Consider the following 22,746-nt stretch of genomic DNA (forward strand, 5'->3'; position numbering starts at 1 on the left):
CTGAACCCCAGGAGGCTGCAACAACCAGGGAGCCAAGCTGTGCTCTAAGGAGAGCATTTCTCTCAGCCCTGTGCTCCCTCACAGCGGTGATCTCCATTTTAATGTCCCTTGATGTGAACGGCAAACTGCACTCTGCTGCTTCTCAGGCACACCTCAGCTGTGTGGGCGAGCTGGATATGTCCAACAATGGAGTGAGATGGGCTGTGCTCATTGCTTTGGCTTGATTTGGCTTGTTTGGGGTGGGCTGTGGTTGGACCGGCATGGTTTGCGTTGGTTTGGCTTGTTCTGGGTAGTTTCGGATTGTTTAGGGCTCCGTCCCCTCAGCCGCAGCCCCCGCCTAACCGCCCTGCACCACACAGGGGAGCCCGGCGCCCATTGGCCAGCGCCGCCTTCCACCCACGCTCCTCTAATCGTGATTGGGCAGGTCTCCAGTCAATCTTTCACCTTCCGACGTTCCGATTGGCTGCGCTGGGGAGGCGGGGCGCGCCTGTCCCCCTCGGGGGTCGGCGCGGTGCGGGTCCGGGCGCTCGGTGCGCTATTCCCGGCGGCGTTCCCGGTAACATTCCCGGTGGCACCCCTTGCCGCCATGGAGCTCGCCTGCCAGGCGCTGAAAACCACCCACCAGGCGAGGGAAGCGGTGAGAACGGACGGGGTGCGCGGTTGCGCGTCGCTGTTGCCTTGTCAACGGGGAGCGGGCGCTCTGCGCATGCGCGGGGGGGGGGGGGGGTTGGTGTTGTCATGGCGGCGGGGATGGGGTTGGGCCCGAGGGGCCGTGGTTGGTGTGGATCCCTCACAGCCCCTCTCTACATGGTTTTGGAGCAATAGGCACGGCCAAAGGAGACAGTCCATACCCCTCCTCCATTCGTTATTTTTTTTCAAAAAGAAACGAGGAAAAAAGAAGTCACGGCTGTATTGCCCCATCCCCAGGTCGGGTTGGACGGGGCTTGGAGCAAGCTGGGATAACGGAATGTGCCCCTGGCCATGGCAGGGTTTGGAATTGGATGGTCTTCAGATCCCTTCCAATCCAAACCATCTTGTAATTCAATGATTCTATGCTTCTTGCTCTAGAAAGCCAAGAAACAGCAAGATAGCAAGATTTTTGCTGGATTTCATAACCTGTTCTTTTGCTTCCATCTGCTGGTTAAATTACACCAGAGGGAGAGAGACTGCTAAAAACCTTTCCCATACAGCTGTTGGATGCTGTGCATGCATACACCAGTCCCTCTTATTACTTAAGAATGAGAAGTACAGGATTTTTCACAAAAGAGGTGTTTTGGGAGGAGTCCTGAGACTGAGCTTTAGATGTTACATCAACTTCTTGTAGAATCATAGAATGTTCTGGGCTGGAAGGTACCCACAAGGATCATCACGTTCTTCCTCTTGGCCTTGCACAGCACAGCCCAAAACTCACACCATGTTCTTGAGAGCATTGTCAAAACACTCCTGGAGCTCTGGCAGCCTTGCACTACTCCTTGCCTGTTGAGTGCCTGACCACCCTCTGGGGGAAAAACCTTTTCTTGATATCCAGCCTAAAACTCCCCTGACCCAGTTCTGTGAAATTCCCTTGGATCATGTCACCAGTCACCAGAGAGAAGAGATTGGTGCCTGCCCCTCAATATCCTCTCTTCAGGCAATGTTATTAGGATAGATATGTTTACCTAGGGATGGGATCCTCTAGCATGGTCTCCTTCTGAGCCCTGAAGTGAATTCAGATCTGAACCACTGCAAATGGAGCCTGAAGGTGTTGGTATTGAAACAGCATCAACACGCAGGCGGAGAGGAGAAAAGGGGACCTGATTTTTAACTTCACCAGTGGGGATTTGCATGGGCTTCGTCCCAAAGATGGTGCTGGATACTAAATGCAGAAACATTTGTGGGATTGAGAACTGGAGCTCAAGAGCTCTGTTAGCTGTGCCACAGGATTTGGTTTGATTTGCTCTTGCTAAACTGGCTTCTCCATAGCCTTTTGAAGGTAACAGTCAATATTTTGGGTACAGAGATGAGGGAGTAGTTTGTGTTTCTCAGAAGAGCAGAAGTTTGGAGCCTCTTTTTTTAATTAGTGACATGAAGAGCCACCTGAAGCTGCCAAGTGGATTTTTTCCTTCTTGTTCCCAGTCATAAGTTCCATGGTGAGCTCGGTGTATGTCTTTAATTATGAAAGACCATTGTAATCCTTGAAAAACTTTGGCAACTCTATTGTTTGCAGCAGCCTCGTGTTATTTGGAGGAGAGAGGAGGGCAAAGCGCCCTTTCTTTGTCCTGGGAAATTGTATGCAATGGCAGCCAAGTTATACATTGTTTAAAACTCACCAGTTCCATTTTCTGCTTGTGTTTCTCAGAAAGTGCGGTCAGCAAGCCAGACAAGAACTGAACATTCAGCATTCTGAAAAGCCTGTCAAGGGTGCAGATATCCAAAGGGCTACGGGGAATGCAAAGCTGTGGGAATACAGGGTGGTGGAGGAAGGGAGGAGGAAAACTAGGGGAGCCCATCAGGCCATGGTGCTTGATTTTGAGGAACTCTGTACTTGTCAGCATCATGGGATCCCAAAGACAAAGCGGGAAGGGTGCATTACAGTTAGTGCTTTCCCTGTGTGATTGCACAGCCACCTGGCTGCCTCTTGTCTGAGTTCCTAATCAGAGATCTTTCTGAACACATCCTGACTGCCCCAGTTGTTTGCCCTTAGAGTGCATGCACTAAAGCAGAGCAGTTCTTATTCCCAGGCTTCCCAGATGATAACTTACTCTTGTAGCTCTTTGTTTTTCATCCCAACAAACATGCAAAATTCATGCAGAATATATAGGGTCAAATGATAATGAAATGTTAGAGTTAAATTAATCTTTTAGTAGGCCCATTAGTTTCAGGAAATTGCACAAGAGACTTGGTTCATTCATTTACTTGAATGTAAATGCATTTTAGTGAAAGGTGTGGAAATTACTAAACAAACAATTGCACCTAAGATGCACAACTCTATTAGAGTTTAATTCAAAATGACTCAAAAAAAGGAATGTATGCCACTCTTTTGTTAAGCTAGAAATAAAGAAAATAACACTATAATTCTTGAAGCTAATTAGTTAAGTGCTCAACTATTTAGTTTTTAAAACAAGATCACATTTAAGTGCCTTAAGGTTTTATTAATTTCATGGACACCAAAACCCTCTATAGTAATTGAAAATTTAATTACATATGTTTTTCTTTTCTTTTAAGAATGGAAGCTTATTAAACTTTAAACATTTAAACATCTATTGAAATACCAGTGGCTATAAGCAACATGCAATTCTAAATACTAATTAAACAGGAAGGCTAGATCACTATAAAGCTAAACTGAATTTTAAGTAACTTTGCACTCGTAAGTACTCCTGTTTTTTCATGCTGTGTAAGATTTGCCATTTCCTCCCTAAGCACAGTAGAAGCCTTGGGCAGTGTTAGTGTCTGCCTGGATTGTGGCAGGGAGGTTTTTTTGGACATAAGTGCAGTGGGTCAGTCCTAGAGGACAAACTGGGGCTCAGGACAGCAGACCAGGGCGGGCACAGAGCTCTTTTAAGGGGACAGATAAAGCTTCTGGTGGCACTGACACAGAGGCTCATCTGCCTTTTGGAAAGGGTGCATGCTAAAATAATGGTGAAATAATAATGTGCTAAAATAATGGTGAAATGCAGGAAAGGGATTGGTGGGACTGGTCAGGCAATAATCCATATGCCACTGGTTCACCAGATTAGTGACTTGGCAGCAGGTGCATGTTGAAAGATCCTTGGTTTTTCTTTGGTTTATAGAGCTCTCACAGAACTGAGTTACAAGAGATACCTCGGTTCTGTTTTTCAGTCCAACCTAATAAAAGTCATTGTCAGTTGATTAACTGATTAACAGCTTAGTTAATTTTCTTTGGACACATCTGATTCTCAAAATCAGCCATTGCTGTTTGCACTCTTCTTAAAAAAGGTTAAAGACAGAATTAACCTCTCAGTCTAAACTATCTTCTCATTTTTAGATGGGGCTCTTTTAGGATGTAAAGGTTCATTTTTCCTTCTGTTTGGTCAGCACAGCCAGAGGAACATTGCTGTGTCAAGGTTGAAGTAGGTGGCTCACACATAGACACAATGCTATCCTACCCCCAAAGCAAGCCTGTACTTAAATTATTTGAGATGCTGCCAATCACTATGTATACTAGAATTTAAAGTGCTTTTTAAAGAAGTAACAAAAGGGGATGAACAGCAGCAGATGACATGCCAGAACACAAATTCTTTTCAAGGGAAGTTCCAACCATGGATCATGCACCCTGTCAGTCCATCAGGCAGAGATAATTCCTCTCTTGTCAGAATATCCACGTTTATTCCACGAAACACTTGATGTGTTTGTCTTCTGTGGTGGCCAGGCTGTTTGCATACTGTATTTTAAATATTCAGAGGTAGCTGTGACCTTGCCCTTTGATACATTAGGAAACACAACAGTTAATCTTTTGCAGCATAAACCTTCAGGAGCAGTTGCATTTTAAAGGCTATACAGGTGGGATTCTCAGCAAGTGATGACTCCAGCTTCCTTCTTGCATCTCCAGATGTGTTTCAGAATTTCAGGTCATCCAGGAGAAATGGTAAAAAGGCAACAATTCAAAATGTTTTCCAAGCACCAATATCAAAAGATTTAGAAGGAAAAGACTCTTTCATCTCAGTGTGTGTGTGTTCTCTGTTTGCTCATGGCAATTCTCAGAATTGCTTCATTTCTTGTTGCAGCACCTCCCAGGAACCATTCTGCTTCATTCAAGAGTTACCAATCTACAAAACATTTACACAGCACTCCTTTCTCCCCAGAATGATTCAGAAAAATTATCTTTGTACCACCACTGAAGTGGTATTGTAACTTCTTTTGGAAACACGTTCTCAAGAGGATATCAAAGGTAGAAAGGGGTTATGTTTTTTTCCCTTTTCCCCAGCCAGTTTTAGCCTTCATTCTAGAAAACCAGAATGAACATTTTACAAATCTTATTTGCAATGTGTGAAATGCCAGTTCACTCTGACTGCAGGAAACGTTAAGAGCAAACCCCAGCTCTTCCTTAGTCGTGACACTAGATGGCCCCACGACTGAAGCAAACGTCCCAGGAAATATCTGCTGGACTGCAATACTTTTTCCCAGTTCTATCGAGTACATTTTACAGGCTGTCAGATTTTATTTTAAAATAAAACAGTAGCTGATGATGCTATCTCAAGTGTTGAAATTAGCAGTGGAATGCCATGTGATACCCAGTGCTGTGTGCAGAGCAGAGGGAGGTCTAACCTTGCAAAGGAGTGGCGTATAAAGAGGTAAATTGGTTTTGCACCACCCAAAAAACACCTTTGTTTTTTGTAATAAGTGATTCTCTCCTATCAGAAGTCTGCTATGGTTGCTCTCTCTTCCAAGAGACCAGAAAGAATAAAGTAATGGTCGTTATGTATAAATATTTCTTTTGGGGGGGTTCTCTTGGGGGATTTAAAAACAACAGCCTTGGTCAGTAGTAGTTCGTTGGCATCTTTGTGTGCCAAGCACGGGCAGAGAGCAGCCCAAGCCCTTGATGCAGGTGGTGGGGCTCTGTCTGCAGTATGAAGAGGACAGAAATCTGCGTTTGTCACCCGCAGGCAGTGGGTGACACTTGGGCTGGGCCTTTGCTTGTGATGGATGAGGATGCTGCTCATTTGGGATAGAAGAGAGGGAAACGGGGGCTGGAAGCAGGAGCCTGTGTAGCTTTACTGTGCAGTGTGATCAGGGATGTGTGTGTGCTGTGCAATCAACAGAAATCATTGTTCTTTCCCCGTCCATTAAGTGCCACTCCTTCCTGTTCACACTGGGTCCTCACAAGTAATCACCAAATCAGAGGAAGGACACAATACCTCAAGTTGGAGGGGACACATGAGAATCATCGAGTCCAACTCCCAATGCCTCCCAACCTAAAAGAGAAGGGAAGTCATTAATTTACCTAAATGTGGGTTTGGCCATACCTACTTCCCCTGTGGTCACAGTTTCAAGTCCCAGTGAAGCAGACCAAAGGCAATGTGCTGATTTCTAGAGCTTTCATTGTAGCACCTTCTGTTATGACCGAAGAATCTCAGAAGTTCTCTACAGACACTGAGCGTATGTGGCATGTTTCATCAGAGTAAGGCTTAATTCCATCATCCTCCATGATTCTGTTTCCACTGTGCTTTTTCCTCTCCCTGAAATTGCATCTGATACTCTCTCCGCTGAAGCTTCACTGGGTGAAGAAAAGGATGTTTTATGCTGCCTTATTTTTGTTGCTGAACCATTTGTGAATGACTTTGGGTTCTCCAGTCTGTGCCAAGACATCCATGGGACTGACTCTGTATTGAATTTCTTCATGTTGAGTCCTGATTTTGGTCAGTCCTGTGTGAAAATCGTGCAAGTTTCATGTTATCCCAATATACTAATTTTTCAAGTGACTGTGTTTCATTTGTTGTGTTTATACATCAAGGGCTATGAAATGAGAGGTGTCAGCAAGTGTTACAGCTGGTCCTTGTAGTAGAGTCATGCAGATCCCAGACCTGTTCACCAGCCCCCTTTTCCAGGCACTCAGAGAACAGGTTTCAGGTTGCAAGGGAAGGACACAGCCAGGATGGAGCACAAGGATTCCTTGCACAGTCCCTGAAGCATTCAGGTCTGCAAGAGTCCTGCCCTGAAATTCACAGCAGTCCGAACATGTTGTGAGCCATAGCCATAGTAAGGGAAGTAAGTTACTTGTTCAACCCTAAAATAATTTTCTCTTCTCTAGGAAAAGGTTTCTACCCATCCAGTAGCCCTGATAATGTGTAAGAAAAATTAGATTGAAAACCACTTTCCTTGTGTTTATTAACAGTGAGTTGTTTTACAGTTCTTACATGCTGTTGTGTTAATTTGTTTGTTTCCAGAGGCTACATTTAGATGTTGTTAACAGCAATAAAGAGAATATTACATTTGATCTAGAGTTCTGTCTTAATTCACAGGAGGAGATGCGAACAGAAGCTCGTCGGAAAAATCTCCTCATTCTAATTTTGCATTATTTAATGGAGAAAGGGTATGTTTTTTAAATAATAGTGTTCTACCCTTGTGGGATTGTGTGTGTCTGACCTGCTGTACTGCATCTCTCTGTCCTCTGTTGGCTGAATGGACAGTGGGTCTTGGGGTTAATGTGAGGAAGTGGCAAACTACTATGAGGTGTCCTCACAGGTTACTTTGCTAAATTGTTTCAATTTCTAAAACAAAAGATCTCTATATAATTTAAAATACTTTAGATCCACCAACAGAGCTTATTAAAATTAGAGTTTATACTTCTATAAAAGTAGGACTGTGGACAGGTTAAAGATACCATATGCTTACTAGTGCCATTGTTTGCTGCTTCTTTCAGAAATCAGAGTAAGATGATGACTCTCAGCTTTTTGATCCTTGTTTGTTTTGTTTTTAAATTGCCAGATATGTTGATGCTGCAAATGCTTTGGAACAAGAGACAAAATTAGGTTTACGTGGCTTTGAAGTTTGTGACAACATTGACCTTGAGACAATTTTGATGGAATATGAAAGCTACTATTTTGTAAAATTTCAAAAGTATCCTAAAATTACCAAAAAGGTCCTGGACACTGGTATGTGGCTCTGTTCCAAAAAGAAAGCTTTTGTTTCCAAAGTCTAAAATGTTTATTTCCCTGCTATGCTCACAGCCCTGACATGTATGTCAGCATTTAATGTTCATTTAATGTAATGTTCAATTTAATGTGCAGTTACACATCTGAAGTTCTAGCACACAAGACACCAGAATTAAAAGAGGTGGCTTTGAGCCCTTCTGTTTTTTCTTCTTTCTTTATATAGAGGAACTAGAAGACGGCATTTTTCTGTCTTTTGAAGGCTGCTTTGGTATTGGAAAATGTCAGCTAAGCACAAAGCATAATGGCAGAGATATATTTATTCACTTTCTTCTCATGGTTAGAGAATAGTGGATGAATGATACAGAATGAGGCAAATCAGAATATGAGCATTCTCTTATGACCCTGAATGGTTTTGCACTTGAGCACAAAATGTAACTTGGAGAAGCCATAATAACAACTGTATGAGAGTAAGTGATGAAGAGCTTGAAGGATCTAAGTTTGGATTAGACATTAGGAAAAATTTCCTCATGAAAAGGGTTGTCAAGCCCTGGCACGGGCTGCTCAAGGAAGTGATGGAGCAATATCCCTGAAGGATTCAAAACACGAGTAGATGTGGCACTTGGGGACATGGATCAATTGTGGCCACTTCAGGGATTGGGGAGTGATTGGACTGGGTGGTCTTAGAGGTGTTTTCCAAATTAAAGGGTTTAGTAATTGGAATTTTCCTGAAATTTGCTTGAAAAAGGCAAGTACATCTAGAAGCCTATTAATTGCTGTTAATACAAAGAGGAAGAACAGCCCTGCAGGATATAACAAAAAGGATTTGTTATGAGGCAAGAGTGAAAAAATATTATAAAGCATTTTTTCACATCATAGTCAGAGCAGTAGGCAAGACTGAATCCATGATCTAAGTAAAAAAGAATTCCCAAAAAGCCACTCTTGGACACTTAAAAGCTCTCATTATGCATTTTTTGGTCAGTAAAGCTTCTCAGGCATGGAGTAGTCTGCCATGACTAAGCTCAGATTTGTGACCATGCTGGCAGAGAGGCATCATCCTTTTTCCCTAAAGCACAAGCAGCCTCTTCTCCTGCACTACACGTAGTTTTCACCATGCTTTAATTGTGCCTGTTGCCAGACTTGGATATCTAAATAAAACCCTTGGTGTGGTGCTCCTTCCAGCTGAATTCTTTGCACCACTCTTGGCAAGTCCTACAGTAACAGGTTGGTCATTTCCATGCTCATTTCCAATGAGTTGGAAATGTTGTAGATACACCCACAAGATTACAGGTTGCTCCATGGGCTCTGCTGCCCCTAAACTCACCATATTCCCAAGCTCCTTCAGGGAAATAACTGTTTGGGAAGGATTATTTTATTGTGTGAGAATCATGAGTGCAAGAGCATTGTACTTACAGGAGAGGTGTTTTGGAGCAACCAGGGGCATGCTGGTAGCATCATACAAATCCTTGGCTTTATGAGTTCACATCTGGGCTTTGCAAGTTGGACATTTTGTGAAAAAAAGCTCTCCTTTGACAGAAGTTGTTTAAAATGATAATAATGCAAAAGATAACGTAGCTTGCTAACCACTATTGCAATGTGATATTTGTTCTGTCTTGTTATGTTGAACTTGATTCCGCTTCAGAGGAGTAAGGCAAATTCATATTTCCCAATTCAGCAATGAAAAAGTTATTAGCATTAAATAAGCATTCTGTGTGCTATATTAAATTATTGTACTTAATCTAATTTCTGGTGATGTCCATTTTACTGTGAACATGATACTGGTTTTAAAATGTGAGCAGAGAAACCAGACTGAATGAGCTAAAATGTAAAAAGCTTGAAGCAAAAGCACTCTCACCAACACCAGTTTGTTTTCAGTAAGTTTTTGCAAGCTTGCAGTGCTTATATGCTCTTCTTGTTTATGCATTATTATTTCCAAGGTCATTATTGTGTGTTTAAAAATATTTTTAAAGGGGAAAAAAGGTTCAAATTGCCCTTTTTAGATCCTTAATTATTTTCCATTTTAATATTAATTTTGCCTCAGCAGAAAATAAACAACAGCTGAGAAGTGGAGGAAGAGCAAGAAGGTGAGATATATGTGTGGGGTGTTTTTCTGGGCAGAAAATTTTCGCAGTAAAAGCAAATCTGCACTGTGGTTAAGATAATGCTGTGATACCAGAGGAGCACCAAAGCCTAGAGCCATGCTCCTGACTGTGTGGTGCATTTTTTCTGTATATGCTGGAGGAAATTAGAGACTTGTTTCCCAAATGGAGAGGCAGACAATTTACAGAGCTTCTGCAGTGTGGGTAAAGTGGGGGGGGAGGGTGTTTGAAAGAAGTAACCATTGAACTCTGCTGTGATTGAGATTACCCCTTAACTTCAGTGGAAGCAAAGTTAGCCTAAAGCTGCTTTATTTGGAAGCTTTGGGTCTTTTGGTATTTTGAAGAAAAAAAAAGTCATGGAAGTCTTGTTTTTTTTTTTCTTTATTCTAGGACAGCAGCTTCTTCTCAGAATGTACCAAGGGTCAAACAGCAGACAGTGCAACGATCAATATCAAAAACTTCAGCTGGGAGTACAGCAGAACCTAAATCCTCCACCAAGGAGAGCCCCAGACAGGTTTAAACATGCTCTATCTTGGCAGCAGTACAGTTGAAATTAATGAGATTTTGTCTGGGAAGTCTGTAGGCAACAAGAGGATGGGAGTTGTGCAATTAATAATTGTGCAACTAATGGGTTTTACTGATTTTGTCATTTAAGGATTATAGGTGCAAGACCTTGAGAGAATTTCTGGCCATGAGTTTGGAGGCAGTCACAGGCAAAAAATGGAGGAAAAGGAGCAATCAGAAATATACTGAAATATACTGAATATACTGAAAGCAATCAGAGGTTTTTTCCTATTAATACCAATATAGTCATTCTTGAGTGCCAGAAAACAGAACAAACAAATAAGGGATGAAGTGGTATCAGTTGTAAGCATCTTCACAGTGCACAAGTTGCTTGAGACTGGGGGAGTAATTTGGGTCTGTAATGTTTAGGTTTGAGAGTCTCATTTTGGTGAGATTACTGTGAAATCGACTTTATTATCATCCCTGTACAGAGGGTGGGCAGGAACAGCAGGTTGGTGGGCAAGCACTGTGTCTATTGCAGCCTTTTTTTAAGGGCCTGGCTGTATTTCTGCATCCAGAGGAACTCTTCTCTGACCTATTGCTACCCCTAAAAATACCCCAAAACTTTGGCTTTTGGATTTTACAGCAGTAACTGCTGTGAAGTTACTAAAATAGCTCCTAAAATAGCTCCCCATTTCTGAGGTGACATGCTGTGCCTTTTACTTGGCCTGTCATTTCCACTGTGCATAAGAACTACTTCTTATGTAAAATGCAGTTTTCTGTTCAGTACATGGAATAACTTCACTGCTGAGCTCCAGAGCCATGGCTTTCACTGCTGTCACCAGTTAGGTGAAGTCCAATTAAATCTACAGTGATGTTTAAATGATCATCATTCATCTGGGCCTGTGTGAAGAGAGGGAATTATACCTATCACGTAATACCTTCAATCCATTTACTTGGCAACACATCTGTTTTAAAAGTCATTTTTCTTTAGAATAGTGATGGTGCAGATACTCTGGATCAATCTGATTTTGGCTTAAGCATCTCAGGAATCAGCAAAACTGGAGGAGACAGCTCTCACCCAAGAAAGGTTGGTGGAAACCTGGTAGGTGGTTTCTCAGAGAAATATGTATGTGGGAAAAAAAAAAGCACAGAGGTTTTAAAAAATATCAAATGGTAGGGTTTTTTCTCCATTTTTATATAAAACTGTTTCTGTATAGTCAGCTGAAGAGTCCATTTTATAATTTTGTATAAAAAATTGTAATTCTTTGCACAGGAGGCACTTTTTGCATTAAATACTATTTCAAACATACTCAGAGAGGAATATTTTTTTTTTTTAAAGCCCAGTGGTAAATAACTAAGACTGAAGATAAATTTTGAATTCCTGAATGAGGTAATGAAAGGCTCTGCAGTTAAATTATTGAATTGACTGAGTTGTGTGTTCTATCCCCATTGACACCACAGTTTCTGGGGTAAATTTTTCCCATAACTAGGACTGTATGGAAACACACTGCTGTAATTGCAAGCAAAATTTGGTCCAGTGTATTTTTAAGAGTAGTGCTACCACCATGGTAAAGCCTACAGCAACATTTTTCTCCCTTAGGGCCAAATAATTGACTACCGCAAGATGATTCAGGATGCTGTCAGAGTGCCACCAGATGGAATTCCCTTGAACAGCCTTAATTGTGATCCAGATCCATCAGTAAGTGTTTCTGTTTGTATTTCCATCCAATCAATATGAACTTGAGTTTTGCACAACCAGCAGCAAAACAAAATACTGCAATAATGTTGGTTTTGTTCCCAAGTGCTAACAAGGGCCTTGGATTTCTGAGAGGTGTATTTCCTCCTTGAAGTGAGAGTCATACTTGAAAGTGGTTGTTTATTCTGAATATGAAAGGCAACAAATGAAAAGGAGGCCTTAATATGAAAAAAAAATTGCAGACACTTGCAGAACTTCTGGGGGTGAAATCCTGGTTCCTTTCAGCTCAGTATGTCTCTAGCATTCGCTTCAGCTGAGACAACAATAGAATTTTGATGGTTGAGATAAATTTTCTGTAAACACTCCACACACAAGCCAGAATTTTTCAGATAGTGCGTCCAGCTTTCATGATGCTTGTCTGCCTGGCAACTTGCTACACTGGAAGAAACTATCCAGAAAGAGAATGTGGCAAAACTGTGATCTACAGTTACATTTTTCACTCCTCTTAGTCTATGTAGGTCGTATTTAGGACTTTAAGTGCAATAAGAAAGCTGCTCATTTTAATGTTGATTAGGGTTAGATTCTGTCAGAGGAAAATGACACTGCAAATATGGTTTTCTTTAAAATTTGTATTATTACACATATTTCTGCAACCTTAAAAGTTGATATTACTACAACTAAAAAATTATATAATAGTTTGTCTAAAAATACTTGCAGTCTGACAATATGTTTTTCTCTTTTAGGAACGATTATTGAAACCTCTTAGTGCTTTTACTGGCATGACTGGTGAGATGAGAGAACTTGCAGTGGTTGTGAGCAAAGTAAGAGCAGATCTCCGTGTCAGTTGTAGAGAGATGTTGGTTATCTTTGTCATGTGGGAATGCTGTTTGCTTCTTTTTACTGTCACTGATAGTGCAAGTTATTTTTCCCTCCACATAGCTCCCCAGCAAGTCATCTCTTTACATGTAATGATGTTTCTTTCTGATGCACAGTGGAAGGAAATAGTTAAGTCCATTCATTTCTAATGGGGGACAGGTAATTTAATCATGCTGTGTGGACTGTCATGGATTTCCTTTTTGCTACACAAAAAAGTGCAATACTTCCCTGGAAAGAGATATTTAAATATATTAGCTAAAACTAACTATTATCTAATGTTTTATCTAGCTGTGATCAGATGGTGGGAGAAACCTTGATTCCACCCTTTGGGTGCAGTTCCATTCCAGGCACAGGGCTGTAGTCCTTGTGGGCAGTGTGCCAGTATCACAGCAATATCTCAATTCTGAATGTATCTACTAGATAGCATCTACCAAAATTACTATTAGACCCTGGTATTCCTGCATGGTTTAGAATCAGAGAATCATTTAGGTTGGAAAAGCCATCTAAGGTCATCAGGTCAGCACTGCCAAGGCCATCACTGACCCGTGTCCCCAAGTGCCACATCAACATGGCTTTTAAACTGCAGGGATGAGGATTCCACCACTGCCCTAGGCAGCCAAGGCTTGATAAACCTTTCCATGAAGGAATTGCTCCTGATGTCCACCCTGAGCCTCCCCATGCCCAGCCTGAGGCCGTTCCCTCTGCTCCTGTCCCTGTTCCCTGGAGCACAGCCCGAACCCCCCGGCTGTCCCCTCCTGTCAGGAGCTGTGCAGAGCCACAGGGGCCCCCCTGAGCCTCCTTTGCTCCAGGCTCAGCCCCTTCCCAGCTCCCTCAGCCTCTCCTGGGGCTCCAGCCCCTTCCCAGCTCCGTTCCCTGCCCTGGACACGCTCCAGCCCCTCGGTGTCTCTCTTGTGCTGAGGGCCCAGAGCTGTCCCCAGCACTGGAGCTGCCTCAGCAGTGCCGGCACAGGGACAGGCCCTGCCCTGGGGCTGTGTCACAGCCTGGCTGGGACAGCCCAGGGCCCATTGGGTTAGTACTTGCCCTGAGCCTTGCTTTGTGCATCCTGTGCACAAAGGATTTGCACTCCCTGTGCATTCTCAGTGGTGCAGTGGAGAGATGCTGTTACTGTGAGCTCTGCAAGCAGTACCCTCATCCCAGCACTGCCAGAGCAGCATCAATAATGCACCATGTCCCAGACTAGGGGATTCCTCCAGGATGGGCAGCTTGACCCCTGGAGGGAAGCACAGCCTTGTCAGCAGCATTCATTTCACTCCTGGGTTGAGGTGTAGCCTGACAAACAAGCCCTGGTCCACTGGGGATGTGTGGCTACAGGAAACACAAATGCTTAGCATCCACCACTTTTGGATGAGTCACTCATCAGAAAGGATTCTCAGCACCACAGTGTTTGGTAGTGTTGTGAGTTTCTGGATATAAATATCATGAGTGGTAACATCTTGGGCAAACCTGATTAAAATCATCTTTCTAGAAATCATGGAAGGCTTTTGCTGACTGATTTTTAAATCTGTGTATGGCCCAAATTCTTGGTCCACAAGTTTTGTATTTGACATTTAGTAGAACTTAATAAATGTCTTAGGAAATTTCCAACCTTAAAGTAAGAAAATTTTCACTTGTTTCAATTCCTGTCTGGTCTTTTATTTATGGTAGACCTTTAAAATAATGTTGTTCTTGCTGCTAGATTAACAGAAAAAGCAATAAAAAATTGCTTTCCATTTGCTATAGTGTGTTTTTTGAATTGTGCTCCATTATGGTATGTTTCTAGTTGCTATGGTGATCAACACTGTATAAATCAATACAAATAAATAGCATGTTATATCTATTTCATAACACAATCTAATTTAATTTGGAAACAGTTATGTAAGTCTCTACTTAATGGCAGAAATCTGATTCATCTTAATTCACTGTTAATAGACAGGGAAAGTGTAACCTATTCTATATAAATAATTTTTCCTAATTGTTTTAACTTTTCCCCTTGGATGCAACCACATAATTTCAGTCTATGTGGACTATTTTTATTGGAGAGCAGAATTTATCCTGAATATTTGTACTGAGGATGTGATATTTTTTGCAATTAGCCCCTGGAACACCAAGCCACAAAATATTATAAAGGCAAATGGAAAGATTCATAGAAGATTTGGGAAGTTGAATGAATTAAATGAAATTAATTTAGTGAGTGTTTCAGGGCATAGACTAATTACCATCTATCTTTTGATAGATTCTTAGGGGGGAAATTTCTTCCTGTTGCAGAGTTTTTCACAGCTTTTCTTGCAGCATATAAAATCTTGCATAGAGGGCAGTACATAGAATTTTTTCACTGTTACTTACAACACAAGAAATAACATAAATAATAGGTAATAACATTATAATAAGTAATAACGTAAGTAATAGGTGCAGCCATAAAGTTACTAAGCATCAAGTTTAAAAAAAAATAAAATATTTTCACATTGCACATGAGTGAGCTGTGGAACTTGTTACTATAAAATGAACATGTTTAAAATAGGGAAGAAAAATTCACTGAAGAGTGAGTCTCAGAAGGTGTTTCAGCTCAAAGATTCAGATGTAATTTGAATTACTGAAGTTCATTGGTGGTGTAAACTTGAACCAATGTGTCACTATGATTACTTTTGCTTCTTTTTTTAGACATCCAATACTTGCAGCAGTAGAGACAAAATATTAGGGCTGGTGAACCTTCTTATCCCAATTGCTCTTGATATGTTGGTTGGTTCCTAAATCAAACTAACAGAAAACAGATCTGAGAAAGATCTGCTCAGCATCTACATTTGCTAGGAATACATTAGGGAAACTGGGGCCTGGAGGGGAGTGATTGCTGTGTGTGCTTCCCTCCTGGGAGGTGCCTGGTACCTAGGGTTAAATAACACAGCCTGTATCACTTAACAGCACCACTATTTTATCCCTGAGTCGATCCTTTTACTTTGCCAGAGTCATTATCCGACTGTAGAAGGAGTTTTGCTAACAAGATGTGATGTGTGTTGCAGGACATTTATCTCCATAAGCCAAACGTGAAGTGGGATGATATTATAGGGCTGGATGCAGCTAAAAGGCTGGTCAAGGAAGCAGTTGTTTACCCCATAAAGGTAAGGTGCTAAATAGCTTTGACAAAACCAGCGTTGGGCTTGTTTCCTTGCAGTTACAGTGGTGTTTCAGAGTTCTCGGTATTGCTGTGCCTTTGGCAGGCCATTTGTGTTAGGGCTGTTTCATGCCAGAACTATTCCTGTTCCATCTGAAATGGCACCTGCATTCTTCTACAGGAAAATTACCTTTCAATATTAATACTGTATGAGTTAGGTCCAATTCTTTGGCACCTTTGGCATTGTAAGAAGAGCTGGGTTTGACCTATATTAATTCCATGAAAAATTATTTACCGAAGAGAATGTCACATCAATTGCACTTGAAAAAAAAACAACATTGAAAGCAGATTTCAAATAATAAACACAGCATTTTTCTCAGTACTCAGATCATACATGTCACATTGTTTTGGCATGGTTTTATGCCCCTCTTCAAACTTCTTATGTTTCTTGAATGTGCTAGGAGCAGTGAAGGTGAGGACTACAATCCCTTGCAGTTTGTTTTAGGTGATACATTTTTAATCCCTAAATTACTTTCCTTCAGTATCCAGAGCTGTTTACTGGCATTCTGTCCCCTTGGAAAGGATTGTTGCTCTATGGACCACCAGGTATGGAGAGCTTTTTACCACATCTCTGTGTTTGTCACTGCTTCTTATTTTGTCCTGTGGATAAATCATCAATGTTAATTAGATCAGATTGTTAAAAAATGGCATGTTCTGTACATAAATTAAAAGGAGAGAATGTTGGATGCTTATGTACATCTCTGACACTCAAACCTGCCCTTTCTTGTGAGTCTTGGCTATTTTTATAGTGGAATCTTCCAGAGACAGTACTTACACTAAGAATTCAGGGGAATGAAAACTCAGATCTCTGTTTTACTCAGCTTGGACCATTTTAATCAAGATTGGCATGATCCTATGATATGTCAATAAATCTGCCATGGGTTTACCTCCTTAGTAAAAAATGTCCTTCCTTTCTTCATTTCTGGGAATGAGGTGGAAGCTTTGCCTTCTTCTAGCTGGGTGTTTTACTTGTTAGTGCGGCTTCCCTGCTCCCATTGCCCCCCTTTGACACCAGGATGTGGCTGCAAGGGGGCAGAGGGCACAAGAACCACCCGAGTCAGGTTGCAAAGCCTCCCTCTGCAATGAAATCCATTTGTTCTGTGAATGTTTAGGTGTTCCTGCCACAGAAGGCATCTGACCATTTCAGCATGCACTACCTCAGGTTTGGAGAATCTGCATTTGCAGTTCTGTATTACCTGAGTCTCTCCAAACAATCCTGAAAGGGCCACAAAATATTCTGAGGGCTGGAGCCCCTCTGCTCTGGAGCCAGCCTGGCACAGCTGGGGCTGCTCAGCTGCACCAGAGAAGCTCCAGGGACACCTCAGAGCCCCTGCCAGGGCCTGCAGGGGCTCCAGGAGAGCTGCACAGCCCCTGGGGACAAGGCAGGCAGGGACAGCACCCAGGCAATGGCTCCCACTGCCAGAGGGCAGGCACAGATTTTGGCACATTGGGAATTAGGAATTGCTGGCTGGGAGGGTGGGCAGGCCCTGGCCCAGGGTGCCCAGAGCAGCTGTGGCTGCCCCTGGATCCCTGGCAGTGCCCCAGGCCAGGCTGGATGGGGCTTGGAGCAGCCTGGGACAGTGGGAGGTGTCTCTGGTCATTGCAAGGTGTTTCAATCCAAACCATCCCATGAGATTTTTACTGGTTTTACCTGACTGGTAGTAGGATGAGGGGAATTTATTCAAACATTCACATTTTATTCCTTTGCAGAATGATTTTCTCAAACACTGTTGTTTGTAGGTACTGGAAAAACTTTGCTTGCTAAGGCTGTTGCCACAGAATGCAATACAACCTTTTTCAACATATCAGCATCCACCATTGTCAGCAAATGGAGGGGCGATTCAGAAAAACTTGTCCGGGTAAGAATTCCTCTCTCATGCATTATACTTTAGCAAACATCACATTCCCCTTTGAAGAACTTGGGTTCAACACAGAAAGGGAGACAAGTGTTCCTCTGGTACTCATAATCTTTCCTGAATTTAGACAAAACATGACTTTGATTATATCTAGTTCTGAAAGCAGGAATAACATCACTTCTGTAGACATCTCGTAATGGATTCTTGCTGTGGGACTTCAGTTCTGTAATGTAAGATGGAGCAGATGTTCTGCAGGCAGCAAAGATCTTTGACTGCCTGATCAGGAGTCAGACCATCAGAGTTCCAAACTAGTGTATGCTTAGTGACCTCTTCAGAGCACTTCACATCCATTTTGCAGGGGTTGCCTCCTAGGCACCCTGCAAAATGTAATTTAGATCCCCAAATTCCTTATTGTTCATTGTGGCATGAAATGGGCAAAGAGCTCCCTTGTCACAAACATCTTCCAGTCAAGTGCAGATGTAATGTTGTTTCAAGGGAGGTAGTTTGCTGGCAAGTGGGTAAATGCATTTTTGTGTATAAACTAGCATGGCTCAGCTGTGGTACAAAAGGTTCAGGGGTTCATGTGCAGCATCTTTGCCCATCTGAATCTCTCCATAACATCCACTAGCTCAGTGGAAATCCACAAGCCCTTAACATGCCTTACCCTCATCTCTTGAGCTGCACTTCAGGTAAATGCAGAGTTCTTGGAAAAAAATAACCGCAGCAAACTATTCTCTGGAAACTGTATTGTTTGTCTCTCTTGAAATGTAGGCAATGGCTGCAGCACACTTACTCGTCCTGCCTCCTTTGTCCTTTAAAATTGCATATTTTTCTCCTGACATTCCCTTTCTCTCTTACTGATTCTCTTGACATCTGTCTCAGTAGCTTCCTGGAATTTTCTTTTCTGGCAGGAGTGTGTGGGGACAATCTGGTTTCTGCCACCATGATACAGAAGGCTTTTGTGAACATGCTGCAGCACATGCATTTATATTGAATTTGTGGCTTTTTACCCTTAATTAAAGTTACAGCAGAATCAAAAAATGAAGTAAGGTTGTCGATCAGGAGAGCTCTAAGAAAAGTATTGTGTGAATTTATATCCTAAATTCACATGTGCCTGATGAAGGGGATGTATATATGGGGTTTGTGGTCATTTGGAGGCACATCCTCTCATCCTGTTTTGCTTAGTTCTACATGGTAGTTCTGTATTTTATATATTATTTATTTTATGTATTTTATATATTATATTTCTAGTAAAATTGTATACTGGTCATGGTCTACTTCTTACTCTGGGCAAGTGGCTTAAACCCTGTGTTTCATGCTCAAAGTGATGAAAATAAAAGTATCTTTTAAAATTTGATTTTTTCAAGTGTTCAGATTTGAAAGTGCCGGACTAATATACTGTTACTGATACTTATCTAAAAACTCAAAAACCACTTTACTCAAGAAGAACTGACAGTGTTTTCTTACTCCTAACACAGGCCTCTCCATGTTTACGGAAAGTTAGATGAAGCTTCATTCTCCAAAGAGCAGATCCACATTTTTTGTTTCAGCTTTCAGTCCATTTTTTAAATTGTGATTATTCAAGGAATTTATGTTTGTTTTGATCATGAAAAAAAATGAGTGCTTGATTTTTATCAAAAGAATCAGTGCATTTTCTTTCATTATGCTTCAGCTGACCTGCATTTTTTTTCCTCAAATCCTTATTAAAAAAAAAAAAAAATGTACAAATGGAGCAACAACAAAAGGCACATGTTTAATCTCAGTAACAATTTAGGAGTTCCCAGAATCCTCTGATGGATCATTTTCTTCTATCCCATTATTCTCAGGGTACTCTGATAGGATTTAGACAGAAAGATTTACACATAAAGACAGGATTACAAGGCTGTGTTCTTTATATCTCCTTTGCAAACCTCTCAGATTTTGAGAGGATTCAGGGACCCTCAGCCTGGCCGGAGCTTTTTTCCAGCAGATATCCCCTGGGATGTGGGTGCTGTTAATTTGTCTTCCATGCCAGTTCACTTTAGTGCCTTCTTGTGTCAATTTCTCTTTCACATTTACTCTTCTCTCTGGCAGGTATTGTTTGAGCTCGCCCGGTACCACGCTCCTTCCACAATTTTCCTGGATGAGCTGGAGTCAGTTATGAGTCAGAGAGGCACTGTTCCTGGGTAACTGGTGGGACCACTTTGGGATTAAAGAGAGAGGTGCAGTGCTTGTGTCAGTCACAGCAGAGAAGCAAGAGAGCTTCTGTGAGAATTAGCAAGGGGCTACAAGGACTGCAAGAAGGAGAGAGGTGCAGGGCTTTATAAGCAGGTGTGCAGTACTTCAAAGGGATTTGAAATGGAAATAAAGGGCAGTTGTGAGGGAAACAACCCGTGAATTGTTAGAGGTAAGTAAGAAGCTGCTTATTTTGTGACACTTAGAACATAGGCATAGCAGACTAATAGGGAGTGTACACAGTGGAATGGCATTTCCATTAGTGACAGATTTTGGTGGCATTGTCAGGACTCCCCATTGCGGGACTGGGAGTATGTTGTTACTTGAATCCAAGGTTCAAGACAATTTTTAGTTAAAAACACATTAAAAAAAGGTTAGGGATGGGAAAGAAGCCAGAGAAATATAAAAATATTGTTACAACCATTAGGAACCTATTACAGGGGATTTTATTATCATTTATGTGCAGTGAATTACATGATCACTTTTTATGTATCATATTGTATGTCTATATTGTATGCTTACTATTTGTAAATAGAGTATGTCCTATTGTGATGGGACAAAGATGCTACTTCTAGTCATTCTCACTTAGATGCAAATGTTTAGCCAAATTTGTCCTTCATATGTACATTTAAAAGCTCTCATTAACATCACTGGGTTATATATTCTAATAAGGACTTTTATCCTCGATGCTGTACTTATTTTTACATGTACTTATTAAATACTGACTTGGCATTGATGTTTGAATGCCTTTGCAGAAATAAGTCATTAAACCTGAACTGCAGCCCTTACCATCTAAGATCCTGATGTTTTCCCTGGGCTTGATCCAGGAGTTTCCAAGAGCTTCACATCTGGAACCGAGAGTTCCAGCTGGTTTTCTGCAAAACAGATTACCTGTATTGGGGCCAGAGTTCTTAGCACTTTGCTTAAGTTCTCCTTTTTGGAAGAAGGATCCTTTCTGTGTGGTCTCTGCCACTTTCTAAATTCATATCAGTGTAGTGTATTTTTCTGTTTTCTTTTGATAGAACATTTTGCAAAATGTTGAATTCAGTAGTAGTTTTATTTTCTTGTGGCCACTTCAGATTCAGTCACAGCAAAATGCTACCCTGAAGAGATAGGTGTACCAGTTATTTAATGGCAACTATCACATTGTAAGAATTCCCTGCTGTAGATCAATCAATCAGTCAATCACTCAATTGAAGCCCTAGCTATTTTGCAGTAAATGTTGGTCTTGCATGGAGATTAACATGAAGAAAAAAACAAATAAATATTTTCTTTGGATTCAGTAATAGTGAATTCTCCTCACTTTAATGCACTGAAAAGAGTCCATTTAAGTAATCATTAGAAAGCTTGATTTTAATGCTTAGATGTTAGCTAATGGAGCTTAATCATGCTTTGAACTGGGGCAAAACTGTGACAAGGGCTCAGTTGCTGTGAATGACACTGTATAAATAAAGATGATTAATGCACTGAGCAAATACCATTTCTCTGAATCTTGGTAGTGGTGAACATGAAGGAAGTCGGCGGATGAAAACAGAATTACTGGTGCAGATGGATGGCTTGGCCCGATCTGATGATCTTGTATTTGTTTTAGCAGCTTCCAATCTGCCATGGTAAGAGATCCAGAGAGTACATTTTGAATACATTTTCATGAGCTTCTAAGCACAGATAAAGATTTTATTTAGACTTCTGCAGAAAAAGCCTTGATATTTGGTTAAAGCATTTAAAGATTAATTTTGAGCTTTTACTTTTAAACTCTTCAATTCTTGCTATTTGTGTCACATGAGAATAATCCATAATAAAGTCAACATATGCTGGTCGTACCAGCTGCTAATATTTAAAATGGAGTGTTTGACTTTATAGGCAAGTTATTTACTATGTTTAAGCTAAGAAGGGTTTTCAGCCTGGAACTGTAAGGTGCTTAAAACATCTGGTGCTTAGAAGGATACTCCATAAATAGGAATGTTGGATTTTATTAGTATCAAATGTGACTTTGAAAAGTTGAGGGACAAAATTCTCCAGTTTATTCAACAGAATTTAGTATAGAAGAAAAAACAGTTTAAGATTGGAACTGTGGAATTTCATCGAGCTGGGCAGGATGTGTATTGGGAACAAGACAAGTTGGAGAGGATAAGGAAGGGAGGTAACATTTGTAGTGCAAGAACTGTGGGTGCTCAGGAGAGGAGCTGCTGATCCTCACAGCACTGAAATCTTTGTGGATACCCTTGTCCCTAAGGGCCCATGGAGCTAAGTGGGTCTGTTCCTCTCTCACATGGAGAGCAGTGGGTCTGTTCCCCTCTGACATGGAGAGCAGTGGGTCTGTTCCCCTCTGACATGGAGAACAGTGGGTCTGTGCCCCTCTGACATGGAGAGCAGTGGGTCTGTGCCCCTCTGACATGGAGAGCAGTGGGTCTGTGCCCCTCTGACATGGAGAGCAGTGGGTCTGTTCCTCTCTCACGTGGAGAGCAGTGGGTCTGTGCCCCTCTCACGTGGAGAGCAGTGGGTCTGTGCCCCTCTCACGTGGAGAGCAGTGGGTCTGTTTCCTTCTCACATGGGTCAGAACAGGAGAAGATACCAGTCCTGTTTCCAAAGAACTTCAAGCCATGGTCTGGGAGTCGTTTGTTGGACCCCAGTGGGGGGTGTTCATGGAATGACCTCATGTGAGCAGCAGTTCAGCAGCATTTCAAGTGGCAAAACTAGAAATTTGGCTTAGAGGCGCTTTGTTTAGTGATATGACACCTGCCCA

At 41.7% G+C, this 22,746-nt stretch overlaps 1 protein-coding gene across 3 annotated transcripts in view; it reads left to right on the top strand.

The window, feature by feature from the left end:
- Positions 1 to 503: 503 nt before the first annotated feature.
- Positions 504 to 22,746, top strand: part of KATNAL2 (katanin catalytic subunit A1 like 2) — a 29,742-nt gene continuing 7,499 nt past the window's right edge. Inside the window, exons 1-13 of one of the 3 annotated variants that reach the window (XM_054283303.1) lie at positions 504 to 637; positions 6,960 to 7,030; positions 7,426 to 7,592; positions 9,631 to 9,673; positions 10,079 to 10,202; positions 11,187 to 11,282; positions 11,796 to 11,894; positions 12,635 to 12,712; positions 15,782 to 15,880; positions 16,416 to 16,479; positions 17,674 to 17,792; positions 19,863 to 19,954; positions 21,503 to 21,613. In XM_054283303.1, the coding sequence (XP_054139278.1) occupies positions 587 to 637; positions 6,960 to 7,030; positions 7,426 to 7,592; positions 9,631 to 9,673; positions 10,079 to 10,202; positions 11,187 to 11,282; positions 11,796 to 11,894; positions 12,635 to 12,712; positions 15,782 to 15,880; positions 16,416 to 16,479; positions 17,674 to 17,792; positions 19,863 to 19,954; positions 21,503 to 21,613 (1,214 nt within the window). In that variant the 5' untranslated portion in view covers positions 504 to 586. The remainder of the gene's footprint in view (positions 638 to 6,959; positions 7,031 to 7,425; positions 7,593 to 9,630; positions 9,674 to 10,078; positions 10,203 to 11,186; positions 11,283 to 11,795; positions 11,895 to 12,634; positions 12,713 to 15,781; positions 15,881 to 16,415; positions 16,480 to 17,673; positions 17,793 to 19,862; positions 19,955 to 21,502; positions 21,614 to 22,746) is intronic. The other 2 variants (XM_054283305.1, XM_054283306.1) reach the window with 2 other exon arrangements.

This window comes from Melozone crissalis, unplaced genomic scaffold (genome assembly GCF_028551555.1).
Source record: "Melozone crissalis strain CALT ecotype California unplaced genomic scaffold, PUWL_Pcris_2 ptg000036l_1, whole genome shotgun sequence".
Classification (NCBI taxonomy): domain Eukaryota; kingdom Metazoa; phylum Chordata; class Aves; order Passeriformes; family Passerellidae; genus Melozone; species Melozone crissalis.